The sequence below is a fragment of the Atta colombica genome, unplaced genomic scaffold (assembly GCF_001594045.1).
Source record: "Atta colombica isolate Treedump-2 unplaced genomic scaffold, Acol1.0 scaffold38, whole genome shotgun sequence".
Classification (NCBI taxonomy): domain Eukaryota; kingdom Metazoa; phylum Arthropoda; class Insecta; order Hymenoptera; family Formicidae; genus Atta; species Atta colombica.
In genome coordinates, this window is record NW_017259490.1 from 3,587,658 (window position 1) to 3,598,894 (window position 11,237).

Sequence of the window (11,237 nt, forward strand, 5' to 3'; positions counted from 1 at the left end):
AATAATAGAAAGTCGATAATTTTATTTATCTCAATAAAATAGTGTAGGTATTATCTGAAGCTGATCGCTGATAAGTTAAGCGGAACTATCAAGGACGCCCAAGAAGATACGCGAAGAAAAGTAGAAAGTTCGCCTGATTCTCGATGAACATGGCGCGAAAGAGAGAGTCAGGGCTCTCCCCAGTGTCTCCCCAGTGTCTCCATCACTCGCGAATTTTCTCCAGGGACCCCAGACTCCCGATCTCCCCTAGCGGCGCGCGCTTGTGGCGACGCGACATTCGCGCGTGTCTTGTGCAGTTGGCGCGACGTCGCGTCGGCTGCTTCGGGAAGTTTCGGCCAATCGGGCAGCTTCGTTCGGCGCACGATCGGTGCAGTTGATAAATGGAGGATCCGTGTTTGTCAAGGTAGTTTTGTTTACGCGGAAATTTTCACTCGGTAACAACTCCCCGTGCGTCTCGTTTGTGCGGAAGGGGTAGATGAAGGTACGTAACGATCGTCGTGCGTGTGAAAATGCCGCTCTCGGCGGCTACCGCCACGTCTACGGTGTGGAAATTAGTCGAACGCGTCGGCCCGTCCTCGCGAGCGTACAGGCCCTCTCGGGCAGGATGAGTGGTTGACGGTGAAAAAATTTGCCACCGCCTAGCGAAATTTGCACCCACGTGCAACCGGACCGTCCTCTAATGGTCTGTTGTCGCATTTCGCGTCGAAATCACTGAGTTTCTGGCTCGTCCGGCCGGAGTGGCTCGCGAAAATCTTGTTTCATCGTCATAGGTTATGAGCTTGTATCTGATGTGCCTGTCGTGCGGAACAAACAAAATCCGTTCGCTTATGATCAACATCGTTCTCCCGCACTAATTTTGCGAGTTCGAGAGATCTGCTCGTGCCCGACATGAAGTTAGAGTCACAAGTTGCTACATTTTCTGTTCTCTTTTCTATGAGACTGAGGCACAAGCCTGGTTGTTCTAATTGACTGATTTATTAAAAATACTAATCTCACATTGATCCTGTTATATACCTCTCAGATACACATCTTTTCTTTTTTAATTCCTTCAAAGTAATATAGTCTACATACACTAGTATCTAATATGCTGTATCAAGATATGAGAATCTTTATGTCAACTGTTTAAATTTTAATAAATGATACTTGTAGCAACGTGAAATAACTTCTTTAAAGATCCTTTTATTTTGCCATCATATAAAAAATTGTATTTGAGAGATGTGCTATAACATGTGACATTAAAATTGAAACAGATCACAAATATAGTATTTTTATTTTAACAAGTCTTTTGTTCTTTTTTTTTTTAGAATTTAAGATGTCCCGCAATCACAAGGAAAAGTATGAGAACTCCAACCCGCGTCGTATGTATACACTCATGTGCCCTGAGGACTATCAATCGGGGAAGAAATCTCATTGGTCGGAGTTGGAGATAACAGGCAGTATACGAAATTTGAGCCCCAATTTGTGGCAAATGACTCATCTAACAGCTCTGTATCTGAACGATAATAGTCTGCAGAGGTTGCCATCTGAGATCGGTCGTCTTGTTAACTTGCGTATTCTAGATCTGAGTAGCAACAAGCTGCGCAGTCTGCCTGCTGAACTAGGGGAGCTCATCTATCTCAGGTATAGTAAAACAGAAAATATAATAAGAAACATTTACTTCAGTCTGAGCATATTCAGTAAATCTTTTTTTTTATGATGTAAATTTATTATTATGTTATTCCTCAGGGAGTTGTTATTGAACCAAAACTTCCTTCGCGTGTTACCGTACGAACTAGGGAAGTTGTTCCAGTTACAAGTGCTAGGACTTCAAGGAAATCCACTCAGCAAGGATGTGATGGCGTTATATGGAAACGGAGAACCTGCGGGGACGAACAAGCTGCTGACATACATGTTGGACAACTTACAAGGTAAATGGAAGACTTTTATTTGTTGAGCGAGTTTTCGAAGACATTTGAATCTTTTCCCAAAAAATTTTTTTACGTATTTTCTGTTATGTTAAAGTAGTAAGACATACGCCATCTGCTTGGTAATAATGATAATAAATATTGAGAGAACAGAGTATCCAAATAATTATAAAAATTAAAAATTTAGAAGAAAAATTTCTTCTCAGAGTTTAAACTTATTTTTATTTAATTTATAAATTCACAAATAAAATGATTTAATTGTAATTTTTTAAATAAATCGGCATGATTTGATGCACATATATTCACATAGCACCCAAGAAATCAATATCAAATGGTCTTTCTATTTATATTTGCAATATTTTTTTCTATTTGTGCTGAAATCGTGTATGATCGTCGGTATAAAAAGCGACTGTTTTATCTATGCGACATTCGACATATTCTCAAAACAGTTTAATGTCGTTTGTGACAGATGTCGCCACGTGTTCCATTTAGATGCTTAAGAAAAGTTTAAAAAATTATTTATATCTTCTGACTTTTATAATTTACATATAATGTTACATTTGTGTGTGCGTATTAATATCAATTTCATAATAATATATTCTTATTAAAGTTAGAAAAAAATTTTTTTTTTGGAAAATATGTAAAGGAAATTTATATTTCTTACTTGAATTAAAGTCTAGAATGTAATTAGTTTAAAAGATATTTATGTTAAAAAATACCTTGTCAAAATAGACAATATTGATGTGAGATTAACTTTTCTAAGAAAATAGTTAGAAAAATAATGCCAATAATGTTCCGTAAATGTTTTAGAGGCAATACTTTCGAGCTTCCAAATTTTATAAACGCTTCTTTGAATATCAAATCAGTCTTTATCAAAAGAAAATCTAATTACCACCGGATAAGCGAACATTAATCTTTCGATTTTTTTCTCTTTTACGCTTGGATGGGTGGATGGGTGGGTGGATTGAGCTTGAGTTTACGCTCCATGGAAAACGAATGTGAGAAGGAGTCGCAGTTAGAGAGAGAGAAAGAGGAGACTCGTCGGAGGGCGTGATCCTATCCATTGTGTTGTGCGCATTTTTGCCGGTTACCCGATCGCCTGAAAGGTCTCGGCTGTACCATTCCGTTTATCCATTGTTCTCTGAGACTTTTACCGTCTGATACCGCAATACCACCGTACATCGTTGCCAGTCATTTCCCCTTCGCGGCTCCTTCGCGGCATCGAGATGTTCTTGTTCGTCATCCTCTTCGTCTTTACTCTACCCTTCCCCAAGTCTATTCGGCTCTTCTCTTCCTCTTCTTTTTTTCATTTCGTGGAGTCACCCTTTTATCTGAAATCACGCAGAAAGCATCTGAATTTCACCGTTGTCAAATGCATCTTGTACACCTCCCGTCGGGATAATCTCGTTTCCGTATGTGTATGAATGATGGTACGCATTCGAAAAGGATAAGTTGGGAATTTCTGTTGGAAAATTCGGCATTGTGAATACACATTGTCGAGATGAATTAAATAAAGAGTTTATATAAGTAAATTTAGTTAAAAATTGAGATTTATTAGATTGACTTATATAATACTTTTTATTTCTTAGATGTATAATTCTTATCTTCAAACTCGTTGTGAAACTTTTCACTTTTCCGATTATTATAGGATAAATAATATTAAAATTGATACATGGACATAATCTATTGATACATATATTGCAGATAGAATTATAGTAGATTGAAAGAGGTAGCTATAAAATCGAGGAACGTTTAAGACGATCTTTTAATTTATCATTCATAAAATTTAATATAAAGTAATTTTATAGGTCCCTCATGAACGAACTTATGCGCACATTAAAACGTTCTATAAATTTTTATAGTACGCGTATAGCCCATAATTCGTGACAGCTTAAGAACGAACTGAATTAAGAATATTTAATATTAATAGTCTGGCATTTAGTGGCTGAGTCGAAGGGATTAAAACTCGCTCGTAAAAACGGCAGTTCCTTCCCTTAACGGTTAACGGAGTATCTCTCATATAAGGTTGCATGCAAATTTGTTTGCCTTTGAACGTACGCATATACACGGTAGAGTTCGCATTGTTACGCGTAGCTTTCTGCAAGATCAGCTGAATACGAGTGTGTGAAAGTGCACACACGATGATTTATATAGACGTATTTGGCAGAGCGCCGCTGCGTTGTGGGAGCCCAGAGTCCCGGAAACAAATTTATGCACATTGTATCAGCGAGGATCTCTCGACGGCATCGTTGTCACGACTTCCCAGAAATAACGTGACTACAATTGCGCCATAATTGGCCTAAGTGTGCCCATTGTGTTCGTGTCACTTGCGTGTCGCCTACAGGTGTCTCCTCCACTTTGTTGTGTTTCGCGATTTATGTTCATCGAATTACGAAACATCGGAGACCAGTTGCATCGAAGTATCTTTTTATATAGCCTTCGTCTATTTTCTATTTATATTTCGCAATGATTTATTGCGAAGTGAAAACCTTCAATGTCATCATCAGTTAATTAGAATAGAACAATTTTTTATTGATATAAATAAGAGATTTATTTATATTGTAAACAAAAAAGAGTTATTAGAAATTTTTTAATACGATTAGCAGAAGTCCAATGAAGTTTATTCTAATTATTAGAGTTATTCTACGTAAAGGATTAAAAATCTTTTATTTAATCTTCTTCCTTTTATTTTTTCATTATATAATATATTGATTAATATTCAAATTTAGTATATACATATATAATATATTCAGGGTCATATTTAGCTGTCTGATAACATTTGTGTAACGAAAATAATTCTGCTTTCTTGGGCTGAAAGGAAACTGGGTCTCGCGCCAGCGGGCTGAGTGAAAGGGGTCTTTGGACCCTCCGAAAAAGAAAATTGTTATCCGCGATTCACTTGGCTGCCCGCAGCCCATCGAGCCATCTCACCATGTAATTACACGGGGGCCCGATCCGGGATAATTGAGGACGAAACTGAGGGGAGAAAGTGAACTGCCGTCACACGGCATGATTCATTCGTTATTCGGCGCTCACGGTGTGTACACACACAAGGAGATGGATCCAAACAGTCCATAACTAGGGCGTAATGAAGACAGCACCTGCTGCGATTGCATAAATCAGTCTGGGCGCCAATCTTGTCGATAGCACTTTGATCTTAATATAATACAATTTTGATATATACGATTATATACTATATATTTTTATAATGCAAATATTCAACAGTATAAAGTAAATATAATAGCATGATCTACAAAGAGAACTATTTCTTAATTAACTATTGAAAAGAGTTAGGGTTTGCTTGCAATATTATTTGTGTGTTGTAATTGATTTTATTTTTGAATATATTATGCTTTTGAAAACTTTATTTAAATTTATGTCCGTTATGGGCTTTGTCACAAAAGAGAAAGAAGTTGAAATGACACTGGGCCTCTATTCTTGAAAAGTATCGTATACGAAAAACTAGGGAAATGCTATAGTATATGAAACGCATATATACTATTTCCTTAGTTTTTCATATGCGATATTTTTCAAGAATAGAAGCCCTGATCTCGACTTTGAAAGCAAACACGAGCATGAATTGCAATTGCACGCTCTAACAATTCGTGTCACTTGGATGTCCTCATTAACTCGTATTCGCCTATTTTTTCCCCGTGCATGAAGGTGTGATTCAAGTATCGTGTTTCTTTAAAAAGATAAGCTTTTTTTAATAAAAAAAAGAGCTCGATTCCGACGTCACGGTAATAAATAAAGGTAAACTTTCGTAACGTTGGTAAACGAGAGCTTTCATAAAATTAAGTAAACGTTAAGGACCTCAGATTAAAAAGAGATTTACACTGTCCTTTGACACAGCTGGGTTTATTAAGAATCGTCGCTGCAAAGTTACTGCAAGCGATGTATAATTATTTTCGTATTTCCACGTAAAGCTAGAAATATATTTGTTTCTTTAGTTTATTTTCGTGTAATTTTGAACTTAATATGAAAAATTGTTGAAGGAGACGTGATACTTTGCGAATCCATTTTTTCTTAAGGAAAGATTAATTTAGAAGAACGTGGTTTTAATTAATTTAGAAGAACGATATTTTTTGTCAAAGCGTTTAAATTATAGGACACTCTACTCTGTCATCGTTACGCTATTTTAATACTTATAGAAACAATGAATATAATGGCATATCCATGAAATAAATTCGTCACTGTTTCCGTTATGAAAAGGAAAGCATTTGATGTGAAAGTAATTGAAAGTAGTTACTAGTATGTATTGTTTTAGGTCATCGATTAATATTTCAAAGTCACGCGTATTCCTCCGGACATGAGTCATGTATAAACCCGAGGAAGTTTCAAATCATTTTCACATGGTACTTAAAATTATATTTTCTGAATGCCTACATTATTAGAAGTTACAAAGTTATTTTATCATAATACAGATATTTTATCGATTCAACAACTTTTTATTATCCAACTTTTTTTTAATTATGTATTATGAGCTATTGTAATTATTTATTGTTATAATATACTAGCATTTCATTTGCTGTTAACGCGCAGTATATATTAAATAATTTATTAAATTTAATATTCGACTTTTATTCTGAGACAATTTGATATTCGTTCTGCTCTATAAATAATTCTTTTTTAATTTATTTAGGTCTTAGTATATGCAAATAACTGCTGCATTCCAGTCTATGTTTATCCATGTTCGTCCTTCGATTACACTATTTGTCGTAGAATGACACGGCTATTTCAGTCTCGAGTTTAGCTATATGCACTTTGTAATAATTGACGATAATTGACGTTTTTTTTTGTAGAATTATATAATTCATTCTCATTGTGCTTAAGGACATCGCGATGCGCATCGATTATGTTTCATTTTTATGGACGGCATTGCGCGATGCTATTTTTGATTCTGTACTTACAGCCGGTAGTTCTTCGCGTACTCATCGAACGATTCGGACGTGGGAAAGCATGGAGTGTTTCCGATGAGAAAACTCTTTTTCTGTCCGGTTTCTCCCCCGCAAAAGTTTCGTTCTTTTTATAGCGGCCCTACACTCAGAAACTTCGAACGAAAATTACTTCGTTCGTTAAGATGAAAGGCTCCCAGCAAAAATTGTATCCGCTGCTCTACATTCTGCCACTTATTAATTATGCAGGAGATTGGATTACATTTCCAGATACTCGATCCTTTATCGAAGATAGATAATGAAAATTTGATAGCATCGTGAAGAAATTTATTTATTACGCTTATTGATTTAATATCAATAAACTTTCTCACTTATCTTCATTAATCTATCTATTAATTTATTTTTTGAGAAATTTGTGTGATATCCTGCTATTAAAGCACATTAATATATATGATTTTTATTTAGGAGAATATTTTATTTGTACATATATAACTCAAGATTTTTATGCATTTTATACAAAGTTTCTTTATATTTTTTTAACTTTTATTATATTTTTGTCAATCAAAATGTGTAAATAGATTACAGTTGTTAAAGTAATTAAAATCCAATGATGATACTTTATATTGAAAAAGAGATTCACACAGATTTTAAAATTTTATATAATTTTAATAACCTATATGCTATGTGTGTAGAAATTGATGTCTGTATTTTAACTTGATTAAGTCAATTTATAATATTAATAATTGTCAACGAGTCAGTTCTGGAAATTTTGCAAAATATATAAAAAGTTATATTTTTATGTAATGCATTATTTTAAGAAATAAATTTTGTAACGGAAATTATATTTTGAATGACATAGATTTTTGACATTTGATGATTTAAGTAGTTTTATTTAATAGAAAGAAATATTAATTAATGACATAATTTCTCTTAAAATATATTGTATATGTATATTTTTATAAAATTATCGTTATTTTTAAAACATTGAGAAATTTCTAAAGAAAATCGTTATTTAATCATTTTTTTTAAATATTAAAAAGCTCTGTAGCTTAATTTATTGATTGATTTTATTTTTAATTTTTTCTGGTATTGATTCTATATTCGCGATGGTGGATAATTTAATTAACTAAAATTAGCATGTTAATGAATAGTAATAGAACAGATGACTATCTGGTGAATAAAAGAGAATTAATGCTATCTTAATAAGAATATATCTTATTTAGCACCAATTTCCGTTTACGTAACGGTTCAAATTTCCGAAATAATCTCATCAGCTCTCTATAAACGTCAATCTTGATGAGAGGTAAATCGATTCATTCCTCCCGCGAGCCGAGTAACCCTAATTCACGTTTAGCCATCGACAGCTCGAAAAAGATTCCTTTATTTTTTAATTCCCCGACGTATGAATGAATCCGCATCTACGGCACACGTCTCATTCGCGGAGAGGTCTCTTTATGTCGGCAATAACATCGGGACGTGCTTTCTTGATTATAAGACACGTTTCGAGCCAGTCAGATCCCCTTCTTGTCTTCCCCTGCTCTCATCGAGCCGGATCGACTGGTTACATTCTCGTTCTCTCGCGAGTTCCAAGTACACGGTTGGTTCACTTTCTACCGAGAGCACCTGACCCGCGTGCCACCCATTGAGCCCCGCCGTCGCCACCGCCACGAGTACTTTCCTCGCTCGGGCGAGTATCATTAACCCGGCCGAGCAAATCCGCCGTTAAATCGTTCCGCGAGCGGCGGATAACCACCAGCTCGTTTCCCCTCTCGAGTTATCGCCGCGCGCTCAAAGCCGCCGACGTCCGTGGTTAAGGAGCATTCGAACTTTTTTTCCCTTGCCTCCTTTCCGCTCCCTTTGCCCCTCGCTCGCACCATTATGAGCCGGTGATCGGTTGTTTTCTGATCACCATTCTCCGCTCTGAGGCTGATGGATTCGTGATCAAATCGCTAAACTGTCATCGAGTCTCTCCCTCTTCTTCGTCGGAAAGTCGATCCGCACGAGACAGGTAGTTGTCGCACGAATGTTTCTGAAGAAGAAACATTCGTTTCAAGATCAATACGCTCTGCATTATCAAATGGATAATAGATATATAGACAGATTTGACATGCACATTTATGTATGTGCTAAAATTCGCGCTCGAAATCGACGTGTGCTCGTCGCATCGTTTTCGAAATATTATGGAAGATCTTAAAGGTAAAATTTCTCGCGAATATCGCTTCGAGTTGAGCCGGATATTCTGTCACGGGCACTTCAAAATTGTACGAGCGGAATCGCATCGGCATACATCTCGCTACTAAACAAGTTTATCGAGGTGAACAAGACTTACACAGAGTGTGTGCATCCGATCTGCCAATCGAAATAGCTTCGGCAATAATGAAAGTAGGGCAGTCCGTCGTTTCGCCCGTTGCTTCGATGCACGGAAAAATATGAAAGGAATGAAAGCAGTCGCATCTCTCTGAGGTTACCAAAGCTTTAAATGGATGTCGTGGCCTCCGTGCTAAAAAGAGGGAAAAATGATTAGAGTATGGAAAGCATACTTTATGGTGAGCGCGTTTGGCTTTCTCATCTCTTTGACGAAAAGAAGGTCGTCTGCTACGTTCGATCTTTCATGACAAAATAAAATAAATAGTGAACAGAATTTTGTGGCTTCTTACATTTTATGGTGTAAATTATTATAATGAGTATAACTGAATATAAGTATATATATTTTTCATATTTTTTTCATATTTTAAATGTAGCTTATAATGTTTATTATATGTTAATAATCATCGTAAATGTATCAGACTTTTAAATTGTTTATATCATAAATATATCGAATTTTTATTCCATATATTTATGGATGTATATTAAGCTATAAGTCATTTAGTCTCATTGTTTTAACTTGTTTATGTTGTAAATAATGATTTATCAACAATTCAGTCGGCCTTCGATTTCCTATAATCCTCAGCAATTCATTTCGTGAGAAATATTTATGTGCGATGATCTACTCCACGCTTTTTTTGTTAATATTCATATATGCTTTAGATTTGTATTTTAATAAGAGGATAGAATCGATTTACGATTGTTTAGGTTAATGTGTCAGTAAGTTTGTATTTCTTCAACATTTCTTGGTTACAGATCTACACTAATTTAAATGAAAAATGCTGACTTATTAAGTGGGCTCTTTCTAACGATGTTATATAATGCAAATTTACATCTATAAATTAATACTATAAATTATACCGTTATATAGACATAATAACATTGGAAGCCTATACCTAAAACTTTATTGAATTATTCATAGGTACGTTAAAAATACTTTGTATTCAGACATAGTATCTTGTTACGAGAAAGTATTATCTTGATATTTCCTTAGTATTATGCAAGCTAGAATTATTCCATAACATGAAACTCAAAAAGGAAGTATAAGATACATACGCAATATTGTGATAAGATATTGAAATAATAATGTCTTCGTCTCTAAAGAAAGACCGGTAATATTTCTGCAAGAAGTTCTTCATAATGCGCTCAAATTCTGCTGTATCACTTGGATCCACTTCAATTTCTAAATAAAGGAATAAATTTCTATAAGGCATTCGTGGCAAGAGCATTAGCTTAACTTCAGCAACTGCAGCGCATGTATATTCAGCTCTTCACTGATCATACCTACTATGTAGACGTATATGTATTATGTATGGTTCTGCGTTTCCCTGCAAGCATATTGCGTGATGTCGAAGAATACTCACCTCGGGATACCATTGTTCCGGCAGTTTGCGTACGAGTTATAACTTTATTCGTCGACCCATAACCCCGAATCCATTCTGATCGACAAATCCGTTCACTCCCCTTGTCTCCTGTTTCTCTCTCTCTCTCTCTTTCTCTGTCTTTTTCTGTCTCCCTTTGCGCCCCGTGAATCACATCGATGTATGCCCTAAGTACATGTATACGCAAGCATAACGCACGCGATTTCCTGCCTTTCTCCAGACGTGGTGGTTCGGGCAACAAACGAGGCGAATCAAACGATAAGGCATTCACTTGCAGACTCGTGCACGAGAGAGGTGTGTGGGCAGTGAGCAGCGTGCCTATTAAAATGAGGCTCTTCTCCTTATCTCTATGAACTTGTCGGCCCTACTCTTTTTTACGTTTTGTTGCTTCTAGTCCTGAACATCTACGTTTCAGGAAGTATAGTCCGAAAATATAGTCCAAAGATTTAGCTGTGAGAAATTTTCGGGAAAATTTCGTAAGAGCTTAAGAAGTTTACTTCACGAAACATTTTAATTTCTAAAGAGAGAAGAGTAAAGATAATACGAGAATTTATTTTGCAGTAAAATTTTTTTAGATGTTAGTAAATATTTACTCTCTTAGTTGTGTTTAAAACGCTTCTCGGTTTATTTTACTTAGCATTGTTTATCATACGTTGTTTGAAAAAACATTCTTTCATATATATATATATATA

The 11,237-nt window shown here is 35.5% G+C and overlaps 1 protein-coding gene across 1 annotated transcript in view; it reads left to right on the forward strand.

Moving 5' to 3' along the window:
* Positions 1-340: 340 nt before the first annotated feature.
* The window catches only part of LOC108690970 (CCR4-NOT transcription complex subunit 6-like), a 518,522-nt gene continuing 507,625 nt past the window's right edge, over positions 341-11,237 (forward strand). Inside the window, exons 1-3 of the mRNA XM_018198527.1 lie at positions 341-481; positions 1,305-1,620; positions 1,726-1,907. Of these exons, the coding sequence (XP_018054016.1) occupies positions 1,313-1,620; positions 1,726-1,907 (490 nt within the window). The 5' untranslated portion in view covers positions 341-481; positions 1,305-1,312. The remainder of the gene's footprint in view (positions 482-1,304; positions 1,621-1,725; positions 1,908-11,237) is intronic.